Source organism: Carettochelys insculpta, chromosome 6 (genome assembly GCF_033958435.1).
Source record: "Carettochelys insculpta isolate YL-2023 chromosome 6, ASM3395843v1, whole genome shotgun sequence".
Classification (NCBI taxonomy): domain Eukaryota; kingdom Metazoa; phylum Chordata; order Testudines; family Carettochelyidae; genus Carettochelys; species Carettochelys insculpta.
Genome location: NC_134142.1, coordinates 38,744,913 through 38,762,155, shown reverse-complemented (window position 1 = coordinate 38,762,155; position 17,243 = coordinate 38,744,913). Strand labels below are relative to the sequence as shown.

At 44.1% G+C, this 17,243-nt stretch overlaps 1 protein-coding gene across 1 annotated transcript in view; it reads right to left on the bottom strand.

Annotated features, from left to right (window-relative positions):
• Window positions 1–17,243, bottom strand: part of STON2 (stonin 2) — a 121,855-nt gene that overhangs the window by 11,943 nt on the left and 92,669 nt on the right. The window contains exon 5 of the mRNA XM_074996665.1: window positions 10,751–12,586. Coding sequence (XP_074852766.1) covers window positions 10,751–12,586 — 1,836 coding nt within the window. The remainder of the gene's footprint in view (window positions 1–10,750; window positions 12,587–17,243) is intronic.

The window sequence follows — 17,243 nt, the reverse complement described above, 5'->3', positions numbered from 1 at the left end:
TATGGGAACATCTGCCTTTTATACAGGTGATCAAGATGAACACTGAGAAGCTAAAAAAGGAATGCACAAAGTTGTGCTGGGGAAATTGGAGTGGAAAGAAGCCTGCAAGTCCACCACATGGAGCAGAATGGGAATACTATATGTGATGGACTTATAGGACTGGGTTTGGGAAGATGAGAATTTCAGAAAAGTACCCAAACAATGAGCACACCAAGAGTTTATTCCAAAATATCCAGTCACCTGAACCTGCAAAGCAAGCCTGGGTATCTTCAAATGTACCATTGACTCTTAGCCACGACAGGGTGAAATTCACCCCTGTGCAGAGAACCAGTACTCTCCAGTACTCCCAGACAAGGCATGTCTGAGTTCTACTTCAGCCCTCAAAACAGCTTAAATGAGATTTAAGGGACATACAGGACTCGTGCAAGTGCCTCTTCAGAGAGGGGGAATTTCATCCACAGAGCACTTGGTATTTCAAGCACTATACAAACACTACTTAATCATGCACAAAGGCTTCCTGATGAAGTTTAAAGCTAATGATCTTTCTGGTTAAGCTAAAATTGCAATCAAATAACATTAAACATTATTATTATTAATTATTATTATTATTATTAACTATAACTTCCCAAACCCAATAATAATCCCATTTGTGCATTATTGTTATATAATAATGTATATTGCTGGCTAAGGGCTTTAGCCAGATTGGGGTCCCATTGTGCTAAGCTCTATATAAATGTAGAGCAAATACTGCACGAACAGGTTCTGTCAGAATGCATTGGAGTTCCCACCTTCAGCTGGATGGGAGTGTACAGAAACAAAACACAATGAAGAACAAGGCAATTATCTGGATTTTTGCAGACTTCAAATATGCCTTGGTGGAATTTTTGGGCAAACTTTTAAGGACAATTTATCAGAATGGCTAGAAGACTTCATTCTACATGCTGGGTACAAACTTTAAGGACTGTACCTTCTCCAAACATGCTAAGTCAAGAGCCCATCAAAGATGTGCTTCAGAAGAAGGAGAAAAAGGTTTAATTTAAAAGAGCACAAAGAGCTGCCCCACTCCCCAATGTTAAAATAATATGGTACTCATTTGTTTCTTGTGTTTTAAAAGACAGTTTGACTTTATTTTCTCCAATAAATGGACTTAAAACAAACAACAGACTGCTGCACTTAATTCTGGCTTTTCATTTTTATAATACACTACAAGCAATTTTTTAAAAAAGAATCTAAATAACTTAGGAGACTCTGGTTCCATGTACACTGCATCTGGGAGGCGTGGTTCTCAGACTCGATAACCGTGCCTGAGTAGTGTGCTAAAAATAGCAATGCACCAGTAGCTGCCTGGGCTAAGTGCCTAGGCACCAACTTACAAGAACATAAGAATGGACATATGTCCACCTAGCCCGTGTCAGGTGCCCCAGAGGGAATGAACAGAACAAGCAATCAAGTAACTGTTGCCCATTCCCAGCTTTTGGCAAACAGGGGCTAGGGACACCATCACTACACATCCTTGCTAATAGCCATTGATGGACATCCCCTCCATGAATGTATCTAGTCTTGGCCTTCACAGCATCCTCTGGCAAGGAATTCCACAGGTTGACGGTGTGTTGTGTGAAAAAAATACTCCCTTTTCATAGAATCATAGAATACTAGAACTGGAAGGGCTCTTGAGGGCATCAAGTCCTGTCCCCTGCCCTCACATCAGGACAAAGTACCATCTATACCATCCGTTAGAAATTTATTCAACCTATTCTTAAGTATCTCAAATGACGGAGATTCTACAACCACCCTAGGCAACTTATTCCAGTGTTTAACCACCCTGACGGTTAGGAAGTTTTTCTTAATGTCCAATCTAAACCTTCCTGGCTGCAGTTTAAGTCCCTTCTTTTAAAACCTGATGCCTGTTAATTTCATTTGGTGACACCCTAGTTCTTGTGTTAAGAGAAAGAGTCTGTAACACTTCCTCGTTTACTTTCTCTATACCAGTCATGATCTTACAGACTCTATCATATCCCCCCCTTAGTTGTCTTTTTCCCAAGCTGACAAGTCCCAGTCTTATTAATCTCTTCTCATACAGAAGCTGTTCCATATCCCCAATGATTTGTTGCCCTTTAATATCTCTGCTGCCCTCTAGTCATTTTTGTTGTCTAAGAACAGAAATGTGCTTGGACAGTGAGTCCAAGCTGCTGCGTGTGCTGTGCCACCATGACCATGCTACTTGTCGTGTGCTAGCTCGAACAGAGCTAATGCATGTACATGTACCTGAGGTCAGAACGACACCTGCCAGCTGTAGTATACTGTGCCCTATTGGCACATATACACTGCAATTTAGAGGTATGACTGTAACCAGTGTAGACATATCCAAGCTACCTCTAATCCAGCTAGATTAAAGTTAATTCATGTAGTAGTAGCAGTGAGGAGGATCAAAAAGGTGGCCAGGTTAGTTTGTACCCACAAAAGGAAGGTGTCCTCTGGCTCCTTAAAGACAAACAGCTTTATTTTGGTATAAGTTTATGGCAGTATGACTAGCAGCACCAGATAGCAGAACCTGCCCTGGGGTGTTTACTCAGGGTCCCAGGCAGGTGAGGCTGAGGCTCACTGCTATTGTTACTTCAGTAGCTTTGATCTAGGTATGCCACAGCTAGCTCAGGTATGTCTATGCTGGCTGGACACACACCTCCCTCATACAGCGTAGACATGCACACTAAGTACTATTTTCAAAAATAACTTACATATCTTTAAAAATCTGGGCATTGGGCAAGCTGGAGGCCACGTCCAACTGACCTTTGAAAACAGGACTTAGATGCTTTGAAAATTGTACCCATTATCTATATGGAATCCTCAGACCACAATGTGAGGTAAGGAAGGGAATAACCTGTTTGGGGTGAGGAGAACTAAGGCACAGAGAAGTTAAGGACCAAACTGTGTCTGACTCCAGCACAGATGCACAAGGGAGGGGTGGGGGGCACTAGGAACATGTCCCAGTATTGTGTATCTCATGACTAGGCACAATTATAGTGTCTCTTGAGCAGAGACGTGTTCTAGAACCTCTGTCAGCACAAAACACCCCAGAAAGGAGGAGTAATGTGGATAAGAGACAGCATTATATCCATGCCTCCAGTGGCCAATGGAGCTCTTTGGCCATAGAGAGGGGGACATGCTGAACCATACAGAGATACGGTGTGATGGGTATATTATCCCTGGGCACAAAGGAACTCCTTGAGACTTAATCCATTCTGAAATTACTGTGGAGGGTGGGGCTCAGGGCACACCAGTTCCTGAGTCCTATGTGGTTTGCCAAAGACCATAGAGAAAATGTGAGAGCTGGGACAAGAAGTAAAGAATTTCTGGCTCCTGATCCTCTGTTTAGAAACAGATTTCAGCTATGACACAACAGGCATGCACATTAAATAATGTCAAGAATCAATAAACACTTCTTGGGAAATATAATTCCACCAATTACACAAAGACCTGACTGCTCTTATTTGAATTGCCCAATATTTTCCATTATAAAACCTTACATTCAATTGCCTATAATTCTCACAAACTCTAACCACTTGGATTGAAACAGAGCATTCTTAGCCCTGGACTATCAGGTTCAGAAGCACTTTCCATGCAATGGCTGTTTTAGACTACAGGGGGCCCAGGCACTGGAACTAAAAGCAAGAAACATACTTTATTGTTCTCTGACTGTATGCTAAGCACGACCAGCTCTGAGAGGCTCAAGCACATTCGGTGAGAATTGACTCTTCAGAGATTTTTGCTGTTAAGCACTAACAAACTTCAACCAAGCACGCAATTTTTCAAAGACTTACAACCAATTTTCCTTCCAATTTTTCCATAAAAGTGTGGAATATATTCTGTTACGTGTGCCAAGGCATGTGCAGATGTGCAGCACCAGTAGAAACACCTGCTGCCAGCTGTGGGCACTCTATTTACCAGCTGGACGGCATTTGCACCACTCCTGAATGGTTATCCAAGTGGATAGCTTACAGGGAACACTGCTTATAACTTGGCCAGATATGGAAGAACAGTAAATGGCACATCCCTGACACAAAGACCATCTCCTGCCAAATTTGAAATCCTGTTTCAAAGCACAGGGTCACTAGAGCATTTCAAATTCAAGTTCTCAAGAATTCTGTAATATGAGCTAAATGATGGATATGTCCTTAGCCACCTTCTAGCTGAAGTTTTTAAAAAATAGCATGAGTTAGGCACTTGGCGTGCAAAAATTTAAGCCCAAACAATTAAAATTTGTCAAGTCAGAATCAAGCAACCTAAATGATGGGTGGTACAACTGGCACCATCTATAATGCTAAATAAACAAACAAGCAATGGTTTAGAAAAAAACCAAACATTGAACCTACGTTGGTAAAACCGCACAAATAAGTAAGGCCTTTAACTATCACAATGCACACAATGCTTATTTATCTGAACTGTTTCGATTGTTTGTTGCATGCCACTGATGCACTTTAGACAAAACAAACATGGTCCCTGGTATGAAAAAACTTGCAGTCTAAGGCCCTTAGCCAACTCCCACCAACCAAAGTCAATAGTAAACTCCCATTGACTTCAAAGAGAACAGGATCAGTCACTAAGTTACGTTGGTTCACATACAACATGACCACATGAATGATAGTCATTTGAACCCTGCATACCTAAACTGGGGGAAAGATGTCACTTATTTTTAAGCTATCTAATCGATGCTCATAGTAGTAACAAGTAACAGTTCATGCTAATTGCTTTGTGTACCTCATTCAAACATTTCCTGCTGGTGCCCACTCAAATGTCTGGCACTTATATTATATGAAATATCTTGAACGGAAAAAATACACGAAGTTGTAATGAAAAATATGGAACTGATGCAGTAATTAATTGCCCAGGAGTCACAAAATATAGCTTCACTATACTTGTATTTCCTCCACTACACCAAATCAGACCCTTCAGCTTGAACGACAGATAAAATGTAGTACTAAAGCCTTGTGAACCGATGCCCAGGTGCCAGCTAAAGGTCTGGTGAGGCAAAAAGGGGGGGTGATGCTACACCAGCAGCTATGCTAAGCAGCCAGGGCAGGCTGGGTTCTTTGGTTTGTGTTTAGTTCGGGTACAGCAGCAAGAGGAAAATTACTCTTAGAGAGGCTTTAACAGTTACTTTTTATTCATACAAAGATGGAAACAATATAACTAAGACAAGTGATCAAAGTACCACAATTGTGAATTTTTGTTTATAAAACTTTACTAACAGTTAATAGGAAACCTCTGGCAGCAATTTTACAACAGAAGCGGCTGCCGCGTGTAAAAGGGGGTTTTAAACGGACTGCTCAATTTATGAATGAAACCAAGATGGCCGCCGAGTGAGTGACAGGATAATGATTTTTCTCGTGGTTACTGATGTTTACAGAAGGTAATTGCTGACCGCAGCTTGCCAATTAAGGTAAGGTAAGGACCCCCTGTGGTTTGATAGGCAAGATAATAATTTTCTACAGTTCTGTGTAAAAGATAGTGGAGGATCGCAGTGTTCTAATAGGTCAAAGGGGTAAACACGTTTTAAAGATAAGGTAAGGGCTTCCCCCGGTTTGAGTGACAGGCTAATAGTTTTAGCAGTTTATAGCCCAAAACAGCTAGTACCCGTGGTTTTTTAAAGGGGAAACAACACAATTTAACTTAAGAAAAGTTTTAGACAAACTAGCTAGCTTAAACTAATACAAGGAATGTGTACACAAGAAAGGCAAGTTGCAGGTGTGATTTTCACCCCTGCCTCTTAGACCTGGTGTGACCCAGATTCTCTCAATCCCTTGGGAAGAAGTAGATACGAACCAGGCGTCCCCAGTCTCGGGAGTTAATTCCAGACCTGGCCAGCAGGTGTAGGTGATTGAAACTCAAAGGGGGGTGGTTTGCCAAGCCCCTTTATACCCCTTGTGGCACGTAGGCTTCTTCCTGGTCTCAAGTGGCCAATTGGGAGGAGAGTGTTTGAACCCCAGGATTCCCAGGGAAGATGCAAGGCTCAATTTGCACTTGTGAATTGTGGACAATTGGACACCTTTGGAGGTGATGGGCGGGGTTTCCCCAATCTTCCTGGGGAAGTGATCAAGGCATGTCAATTACTGAGATCAGCCAGAAGGGTGGTCATTAGATAGCCCATCCACTGTCTGGTTTTCGTGTATAGTAGAGAGGCTGGGAGAGACAGCACACCTGTGTTCCCAGGACATCAAAGGCTGCCTGTCTCCCCTGCTTATTTCTCTCTACTATCTCTCCCAGTGGGGGGGGAGAGGAAGAAAAGGCCAAATGGGGGGTTCATGTCTGGTTACAAGCCTAGAGAAAAAGGCATCAGACAGACTCATCTTCTGGGCTTCTTGCCTTCAACACCCACCACCACCTTATTCTCACTTTACTCTCTCACAATAAAGTCCATGTTGAAAATTATCTGTGTTTCAGAAATGGGCTTCGTTCTAAACTGTAACTGAAGCGCAGAGATGGTGAGATCTAGGGTTTTAACTGGGCCCACTTTACAGGTAGGCCCAGCCAGTATTGTTGGGACTACATCCATAGCCAAACGGCTCCCACGTTCAGGATATCTAGATCCAAAGTTCTGGTTTGGGTCACATCTCTGCTTTATTTGTATAGCCGTTTCCCAGGATCATGAAGCTTCTGTACAGATATTTTCTTAACACTCTTTTGTTTCACTTCCTAGCGTGTAAAAAACACATGCTAGTGCTCTTGTACTGGATCACATCCAGTTGCAACTGAAGCTCTGCAGGGCGTATAAACAGACTTCCTTTATCAGCCAGAGTCAACATGTTCATTGTGAATCAGAGAAGAGCAACAGAGTTTACCAAGCTGTTCTGGGAAGAAGCTCAGCAACATACTCTGGGGAATCTTGCCATTAGCTGTTGCCAAGAATAAAACACAGACATGGATTGTGTGATTCAATCATAAGCTTTTGAATCTGTAGGTACAAGCAAATGGCTCAGACACTTTTGCTGATGGCCCTGGTGGCAGGCTGTAAAGCTGGAGACCAGAGGACCCATTTAAAGCAGGAGCTACAAAGGCGGCATCTACATTAGCAAGTTCTTTCGAAAGGTTTGTCGAAGGAAGGGGGCTCTTTTGAAAGATCTCATGGAGCATCTACACGCAAAAAGTGTTCTTTTGAAAGTAAATCAAAAGAATGCACTGCTCCTTTTGAAATTGCTCTTCCTTTCCCGTTTCAGCAAGAGCGCTGCCCTTTCAAAAGAAAACATGTGTAGATGCTCCACACGCCCTTTTTTTCCCCAAAAGGGCAGTCCTCATGGCACCTGATCCTTCGGTCCCTGGCCCATTCTTCCGAAAGAGCAGGGGCTGTTTGAATGCCCTCTTTCGAAAGAGCAAACCACTCTTTTTGTGTGTGGATGCACTCTTTCGAAGGAATCCCTTCCAGAAGATCTCTTCTGAAAGAACTTCTTTTGAAAGATCTCTGTAATGTAGACGTAGCCAAAGACAAGAAGACTGGATAAAGCAATGAAGCTACAGGAATAATTCCTAGAGACTGATGCTTGGAGTTTACAATCTGCAAATGAGTATTGAGTTAAACAGGTTAGGACCTGGCTACCTGAGCAACCCACCACTCTCCCCCCTCCAATACCACTTCCAGTGACAGTCAGTGGAGGACAGGCAGGTAGATTCCCCTTGATTTAAACTGGATGGGGCTACTACACAGTATTTTCAGCAGGGCTCTGTGAGAGTGGAATTTGTCCTCTGTTTGGTCTACCACAGCCTTATTTTGACAACATTCGTGGCATGCAGCAAAGCCCTCCTTTGGATAAGGGTGGAAGGATGTGGGTGGCTAGATCAGTGGGTTCCTATTACTGTATTACATTTTGGGTGATTGTTATAGGTGGCTTCACTCAGGGTGCACTCTGTATTTTTTTAAAATATGCTCTATATTTTGAGCACAGAGGGCCACAGGATAAGTGATGACAAGAAATATAAGCAGTCCCTGAGAAGCAGAGATTTAAACAGCATTAGGCCTGCCTCCACCAGTACTTCAGGATCCGCTCCCACTCCACCTTCCACAGATAAAGTGGCCATGTCATAATGCCTGCTCCCCTTTCCCTTCTCTCAAATCACACTGTGACCTGACAGGAGGGGTTGTTTGCAGCAAGGCTTCTCCTATCAGCCAGTCAGTCAGCACCTGTGTGTCCCTACTGCTCAGTACTGTGTGGGAAGATTCTCCAACAGCGGGGGACTGCATCTGAGTTTCATCCTTCCCTGCTGGAGGCAGATGTAATGTCACCGACAGAGACAAGGACAAAGAACTGGAGGCTTGGGTTAGTATTTCACAGAAGGTGAAAATGAGTAAGCAAGCATCACTCATGGTTTGAGCAGGCAGAAAAGTCAAGACTTCTGGAATCTGCAAGCAATTCTGCTCATCATGTGCTGAATGAAATCAGACAAATCATTTAAGATTATGTCCATAGTTTGAGCTGCAGGTGTAAATTCCAACCCAAGGACACATACACGTGCCAGTGAGTGAACTAGTACACTAAAAATGGAGCATAACTGTTGTGGCATGAGGGGCAGCAGCTCTAAGTACATGCCTAACAACGTGCATGTTGATGTACTCAGGGAAACTAGCCCTGCCATTGCCAGGGCTACACTCTATTTTTACTCTGCCAGCTTGATCAGAGCCAGCATGAGTATGTCACCATGAGCTGTGAATTGCACCTTCCATCTTGAAGTGCAGACACATGCTTAGTTGCTGTGAGTTTCAGTTTTCCCAGCTGTAATATCTGTAAAGCACACTGAGATCCTAAGACAGATGGTACCAGAGAAGAATTGTCACTGAACTTCATCCCCTGAACCGATGGACAGAGCCCTGCAAATCTACCGATACCTGCGTTTTAGCCGCAGGTAGCCTCATCCACAGGTGTGGCTGCAGATATCCTGGTTTGGTTTTGCAGATAAAGATGGGGGTAAAAATTTTGTATCTAGAACCCTGCAAATCAATGGATACCCGCCAATCATTTTTGCAGATGCAGATTCCGATTTTGTATCCATGCAGGGCTCTACTGACCAGTCATGCAGGTGGCACAGTGGGATTTTTCTAAGACACACAAAGTTATTTGTGTTCAGGGTCAGGCTGATAGTATGGCTTTTTCCAGGCATGCTGCTATTAACACCAGCCTGATGTTTTTTTTTACTCCCCTTGTTCTTTGCTTCTAGTTCCCCAGCCCCCAAAGTAAACTCTCTGAGCCTCATTTGCTGTCAGAGTGATGGGTCTCCATATTTATACTCTGTGATGGAGCCCTATTGAGCTGAAAAGTGATCCAAGAAGAGAGAGCACTTGATTCAGTGCTTTCCTACCCTCCTACCAAACAAGAACAGATGTTCTCAGAAAGGATGAGGTCTGGAGCAACACAACTTTTCTTGTACAGAAAAAGTACAAGCTGGAACCTGCCCAGTGAGACAACTAAAGAAACAAGTCAGTGTTTGAAATAGCATTTATGCAAAGAACTGCATTAGCCAACGTCATGGAACCCACAAAGAGAATTCACTATAAACAAAAATTTAACTATGTTGGTCAAATTTCATTGCCCAAGATGGATGAAGGGCAGAAAGTGAACAAATGGCAGTGTGGTGAAAAATAAGTTAGATTTTGCAGATTTTTAAATCATAGGATTTATCTTGATATTGTCCCTTTAAATGTCAAACCAAGACTACGTCTACTCTAGCCCCCACCTTTCGAAAGGGGGATGCTAATGAGACACTTCAGTAGATGCTAATGAGGCACCTCCATGAATATTCAGCACCTCATTTGCATAATACTGGCCATGGTGATTTGAAAGGGCCACTTTCGAATTGTGTGCCACCTGTGTAGATGACCCCCAGTCTTCGAAAGGACCCCCAATTCTTCAAAAGCCCCTTATTCCGAAAACCAAATAGGAATAAGGGGCTTTCAAAGACTGGGGGTCCTTGCAAAAGGCCTCCGTCTACACGGGCAGCGCACGATTCAAAAGCAGCACTTTCGAATCACCGCAACCAGCATTATGCTAATGAGGTGCTGCATATTCATGGCAGCGCCTCATAAGCATCTGCCGAAGTGTCTCTTTAGCATCCCCCTTTCGAAAGGCGTGGGCTAGTGTAGACATAGCCCAAGTGTTAGTCTCTGCACACACTGGTTGACAGATGTAGCCACAAGTCGTTGCTGGGAATGCTTTTAGCCTGTAATGTCCATACAGTGCCCTATGTCCATACACTGTACCTGGCATGTATATAGCACTGGTTGCATCAGCTGGTTGCAACACAAGCGCAGTGAGATCTTTACCTCAGTCTTGCTGAACCAGTGCAATTTACAACATTGTGGATAGGAAGTCACAAAGGCTGGAATTACAGTGATCCAGCTGCTCCCTCAATATACCACAATGTAGTGCCTTATATTTGGAAGTTACTCAGAAACAATGTAGTCCATTATGGGAAAGCTGAGGCAAGAGCCCCAGTATGCACTGAATGAAATCATGATTAGAAAGCATACTTGTACATGGCTACACCAAAATGGTTTTGTCAAAACCAGTGCTTCTTTGTGAGACACGTTAAAACACTGTCAGGATAAATAAGACCATCAGCCATTTCAGGCAACTGGTGCTCCTTCGAACTGTCCAAAAGTACAATTGCTAATCCATCTACCATGTAACTCCAATGTTCCCAACCCCCTACCTCCCCAGTACATCTTTCCTTTAAGTTTATCCACTCAGACACAGTACTCTCTACTCACCTGAGTTTTTGTCAGGTAGTCGGTTTATCCTCCATACAATGGAATTAAAGGCATGCTCATATTTGGCAGTTCCCAAAGTTACTCTCATTACTGGCTCAGAACCAGACACGCTGGTTGATCCAAAACTGGCACCTTTGTTCACCTTGGCTTTCAAAGACTTTTCACCCAGAACACTTTCCCTGCGGAAGTTTTTCACCCACTCATTTGGCACTGGGTAGCGGACCATCACATTTTCACAGGGAACCTGAGTTAGTGGGTCACGGTTGGAGGAGAAACCAGTGGACATCATCAGCCAGCTCTGGACCTCCACTTCAGCACCATTGACAGTGGCTACTGTTCTCAGAGTGAAAGGCAAAGTCTTCTCAGAAAACACAGTCCTGAACCTCATTAGCTCAAATCGGCAAGCATCCAAGGGGTTAAACTGGATTACACGGGAACTGTAAAACAGCTCCTCATCCACACATGAATGGAACTGGCAATTATATAACTTAATCCACTTAGTGGTAGTAGTGGGCATGATATCCTGCCGTGCAACAACTTCATTCCCTTTGATAAGGATGTCATTAAGGCCCAGCCTACATTCTGCGAGGCCAGAAAGAAAGCTGAGAACATGTACATGTGTCAGAACACTGTGCTGGAGAATCCTATTGTCTTCTTTGGCTAAGATGCCATGAAACTCATCGTTGATGTCAACAGTGATTTCTTCCTCTTGGTAATTTAATCCTACTGTGCTCAAATCTGATGATGAGGCTGGCAAGTCCATTAGCGCATCCTGAACTGCCCTGATGAAACTAAGGAAGTCTTCATAATCAGTAGTGCCTAGCTTTATCACTTGTTCCCTTTCTGCTGCATGGCTGACTGCTGGTTTAGGGTGATACTTCCTTTTCTCCTTGTAGACGGCATGGTCTATCCGCACACTGTGTATCCTTCCATTCTCATCATAGTTTTGGAGCTTGGGCTCTGAAATCTCATGACCAATTTCAAGTTTGAATTGTCTGAAGGGTTTCTCCAGTCCCTTCTCATAAAAAAGCTGTAGATGCCCACTCTCAGTCAGCTTGACATAGATTGGCCCCCAATGCCTAGATGACATGATATTCTTCTTCTCTGGTATCCTGAGCATCATTGGCCAACCATCCTTGGGCTGAGATGGGCCCAAGCTCAACAATGTTTTATCTATCTCACATGACATCATGGGGTCATCATCAGGCAGACTCGGGCTGCTCAGGTGATCTGGATCCTCAATTTGGAGCTGTTTGAGCTGTTCAACAGCATCTGTGTGGGTTAAGTTTTTGCTTGACTCATTGAAGCTGATGGTCTCAGGTTCCTGGTAGAGAATAATAAGGGAGTCCCTTTGGTTTTGGCCTGGAGCATTAGAGAGAGAGGACCTGTGGGAACGTCTATCTTGTTCCTCTAGGAATGCACTGAATGGGTTGATGGGTGAGGGTTGGACATCTCTCAGTGACTCATCCAGGAAGGGGTTAGTAGCACTCCAGGGTGGCATACCAACAGAAGGCAGCCTGTTCAAGGAGGAAAGATCTAGCTTTTGAACTTTAGCACGGTCCACCAATGTGCTCCTGGGGCGCTCCCTCTTAAAGGATGCAGCGAGGTTACAGTTCACATCTTCAGTCTGAGTTGCTGTTGGTGGGGTGTCTGGTTTCAAGGGAGAAAGGTTCTGTAGGGAAGGAGAGCTGACTTCATTGTCATCAAAAGTGACCCAGCTGGGGAAACGAGCGGTGGTTGGGGTAGGACAGTGCCCATTCATTGGGGTGCTCGTTAGCTGCAGGTTGACAGCCTCCATATCTACCTCTTCATCCTCCTGGAAAGATGAGGAATTGTCTTTAAAGAAAGAGAAAGAGAGAGAGAAAAGGGAAATTTCAGTCTATTAGTCTGAAGGTAATTAATTATTTTCTCTGAAGAAGAAGCTTTGTGGGCCCAATAGTTTACATGCACAAAATGGGCTAATTCACTTGCTGTTGAAGGGAACTGGCGAAATAACTTGGCTGACTGCCAAAAGAATCAGAAAAGAGTAAGTGAGGGACCTCGTCCCAGTCAACTCCACAGGGACAGAGAAACAAAGCGGAAAGAAGGAGCAGAAAACAAATGAAAAAAAAGAGGAATGACAGCAGAGAGTGTACCTTCCTCCTCCTCACCAAACAAACCCAAGCCTAAAGAGAGAATACACACACCTACCATACTGCAGTCATTTCTTCTTTATTCCCTTTGTCCTTTCATTCCTTCTCTTTCCATTTTCCTCTTTTGGTCCGTCTCTTTCTGCTCCCTCTCCCCCATGTGCTTTTGGGTTCTCATGCTCCTCTACTAACATCATATATGCCATCATGTGCCAACAATGCCCAGATGCTTTGTATATTGGACAGACTTCTAACTCCCTTAGACAAAGGGTCAACGGGCACAAAACAGACATCAAAACACTCCAGATCCACAAACCAGTTAGTCAACATTTTAATGGAATGGGGCATTCCGTCAATGACCTCAAGGTATGTGTGTTACTGAAGAGACATTATCACACCGTTTTAGAGAGAGAAGTGGACGAGCTGACTTTTATATTCAAATTCGGCACATTAACACATGGTTTAAATCGTGATGGGAACTTTCTGAGTCACTATGGCTACGTCTACACGTGAAGCCACCATCGAAACAGCTTATTTCGATGTAGCAACATCGAAATAGGCTATTTCGATGAATAACGTCTACACATCCTCCAGGGCTGGCAACGTCGATGTTCAACTTCGACGTTGCACGGCACCACATCGAAATAGGCGCTGCGAGGGTACGTCTACACGCCAAAGTAGCACACATCGAAATAAGGGTGCCAGGCACAGCTGCAGACAGGGTCACAGGGCGGACTCAACAGCAAGCCGCTCCCTTAAAGGGCCCCTCCCAGACACAGTTGCACTAAACAACACAAGATACACAGAGCCGACAACTGGTTGTAGACCCTGTGCCTGCAGCATGGATCCCCAGCTGCCGCAGCAGCAGCCAGAAGCCCTGGGCTAAGGGCTCCTGCCCACGGTGACCATAGAGCCCCGCAGGGGCTGGAGAGAGAGCATCTCTCAACCCCCCAGCTGATGGCCGCCATGGAGGACCCGGCAATTTCGACGTTGCGGGACGCGGATCGTCTACACGGTCCCTACTGAAGGAGTTTTGCCTTTCCCCCCTACATGTCTCCCAGGCCCGGCTGGGCTCTTGGCATCTAAAGCAACATAACATGTTTTGCAAATGAAACATCTGCTCTCTTGGAGGCAAGCCACAAGGAGCTGTGTTTCTTGAACTAGGTGTTTTCCAAGAGTTCATGTTCAAGGACTGGGAGGAATGATGTGGCTTTTTTAGAGATAGAGGTGTTGAGCCAGTTGTATTGTAGCTGATTGCTTTTCTCATAATAATGTGCTTTCATTTGGTTATAAAAGCTGTGAGAATAATAAACTCAGGGCCTTCAGACTATAGAACTGTTGGTCCCCTGCTGTCTATGTTTGTCTTTGTCTTTCATCCTTCGCGGTATCGCACCTCTGGGACCTGTCACAAAAAGAAATACTACACCTACTTTGACGTTGAACGTCGAAGTAGGGCGCTATTCCGATCCCCTCATGAGGTTAGCGACTTCAACGTCTCACCGCCTAACGTCGAAGTTAACTTCGAAATAGCGCCCGACGCGTGTAGCCGCGACGGGCGCTATTTCGAAGTTAGTGCCGCTACTTCGAAGTAGCGTGCACGTGTAGACACAGCTTATAGGAGCTCGTCTGCATACTTGGCTCAATCTAATTCTTGATCTTCCCCCCGACCCCACCACTCTCTGATTTGCTCACCTTGATTATCTTTTTCTGATTTGTCCTCCTTGCTTACTGTTTTTGGTTCTCTGTGTCTTAAATATTGAGTCTGTTCTGGTCTGGCTATAGTCTGAAGAAGTGGGTCTGCCCCACGAAAGCTCACCTAATAAAGTATTTTACTAGTCTTTAAAGTGCTACTTGACTGCTTTTTGTTTTGATAGTGTATAGACTAGCATGGCTTACTCTCTGTTACTATCCAAGAGGAGGAGTGAGTGAAAGTGGTGGTAGGTCTTTTTTTCTGCCACTCCCACTCCATCTCCATGTGCTTTAGCTGCCATATTGCTATTAGCATTAAAGCACATAAAGAAAGAGCATAAACCCTGGGAAAGGTGCCTGAAGGACATTCATTGTACAACAGCCATTCAGCAAGACTGCTTCCTTGGCCTACCCTGTGGGGAATTATCAGTCAGCCCTGTGACATCTGTAAAATATTTCTCAGGGAAGTTATGAATAAACAATGTAGGAATGAAGCTAGTGCACCACTATGCTGCCAATGCTTCTTAAAGAAAGTCGTATTTCAGGCCTGTATTGTATAAGCTTCTTCCACATTCTCTTAGACTAGCACACCTGCAACAGCTTCTATTTTTCTAGACCTGGGCTCTTCACACATGGTTCTGCCAATGCACTTCAGTCCTGACCTGCACTACCTCCTTTTAGTCCACTACTGAGTGTTTCCTGAGCAGATGCTCCTGGTGGTGAATGGTGTGCTGGTGTTTCTATACAGACACACACAATTGTGAATGTTCTGAGGCTGATGCATTTAATCTCCATTGGCATGGATGAGTGGGGTCACAAAAGCATCCTGTCTAGAATTAAAAATTGCTGCTCCTGTACAATGGGCTCACCAAGATAATATACAAGATTGTCAATACCCCTACCTCTTAAAATGGCATCAAAATGCAGATTTTGTGGTGACTATGAAAAACGCACTTTTGTGCTGTTTATGTTTGCATGCTGGACAACTTCTGAGTCACATTTGCTTACTGCTTTGACAAAAGCAAGCATTGAGCGTTTTGTCATTCACTTGGAGGAGAGGGCTTGATTCCCATCTGCCTTACCCATCATCAGCAAAACCCGAGAGCTAAATTCAAATTCTAACTGTTGTCTATTAAACTGACCACACAAGTCAAGAGACCTGGATTTTAGTTCTGGCTGAGCCACTGTCTGACCCTAGACCACTTCACATATTTGTGCCTCCCACTACACCATTCGTACAAAAGGACAAAGACGCTTACCCTACCTTGTACAACACTTTGGCCATTTCTACATAGGCTACTTCCTTCAGAAGTTGCACGCTAATACAGGGAGCGAAAGATGTTAATAAGGCATGGATGCAAATTCCCTGTGCCTCATTAGCATAACATCACATGATTTGGAGTCCGGAAGACCGTTCTACCGGACTCCAAAACGCTGTGTAGAAGTGCGGCTGCCGGGGGGGCTTCCAGAAGGAAGTCCTTCTTCTGGAGGCCCCTTCTTCCTGAAGATTTTTGGGAAAAAGAGGCCTCCAGAAGGAGGACTTCTTTCTGGAAGCCCCCCCCCACGGGCCACACTTCTACACAGCGTTTTGGAGTCAGGAAGAACGGTCTTCCAGACTCCAAATCACGTGACGTTATGCTAATGAGGCACAGGGAATTTGCATCCAAGCCTCATTAGCATCTTTCATTCCCTGTGTTAGCACGCCACTTCCAAAGGAAGTGGCCTGTATAGAAACAGCCTTTGAGATCTACAGCTGGAACAAGTCATCATGGCCATTGGTGACTGTGCATGAAGAAAAAAGAATTCAACTAATTTTCCATATCCCAGTTTAATAATAAAATTATTACAGCACATCGCTCTTATGTAATGTTTTTGTTGGGTCTATCTCAAAGTGTTTTACACAAGAAGGAGTCACCCTCAGTTTTTCAGAAGACGTCCTCTTTACCCTGCATGTTCAACCAAGTCTTAAGTCTTAGCTTTATACACGGCATGGAACTCTTGTACAACTCCTAACCAGTTCCTGCTTCAAGGAGGGGTGGTAGATACTATGTGGTCCCTCTATACACTTTCTCAACTCTCTGTTGATTTGGTGAGAAAGGACAAAGAGTGACTTTCACGCCTTCGCCCTTCCCCCAAACCAGCTCCAAAACTTATTTAAAAAATACTAAGTATCAAACTGACCTCAGTGCTCAGTGTCCCGCTGCCCTCTAGTCCCCATCCCCACACTGCTAAACCTCTGTACAGGCAGCTGCTCTCCTCAGTGGCAAATCAGCAAGTATATAGCCACTTGAAAAAAGAACAAGGGGAATATAAAGACATAGTAAAGAGGTTCACAACTCTTCAGTAATCTTGGACACAGAACTTCTTCCTTCTTTTATGGCACATGACATTTACATGTAAACATAGTCTTTGTTTCTTATGAGTTCACTTACTCCTGAAGCTCATTTCCCCTTCATAATCCATCCTATTTAGTATCACAGCCATTGACTTGCAGAAACCAACTGATTCCACAAACAGAGGATTAGGAGTTCAGGTGGATGGGGAGTAGTAGACAAAAAGTCATCCTGATTTCATATTGAGAAAATACAGGCAGCAGCCCACTGAAAAGAACATCTGTTAGCTTTTTCCCGAAGGGCGTGAACAGGACTTTTTAAACACAAAGCTGCTTTGTGCTA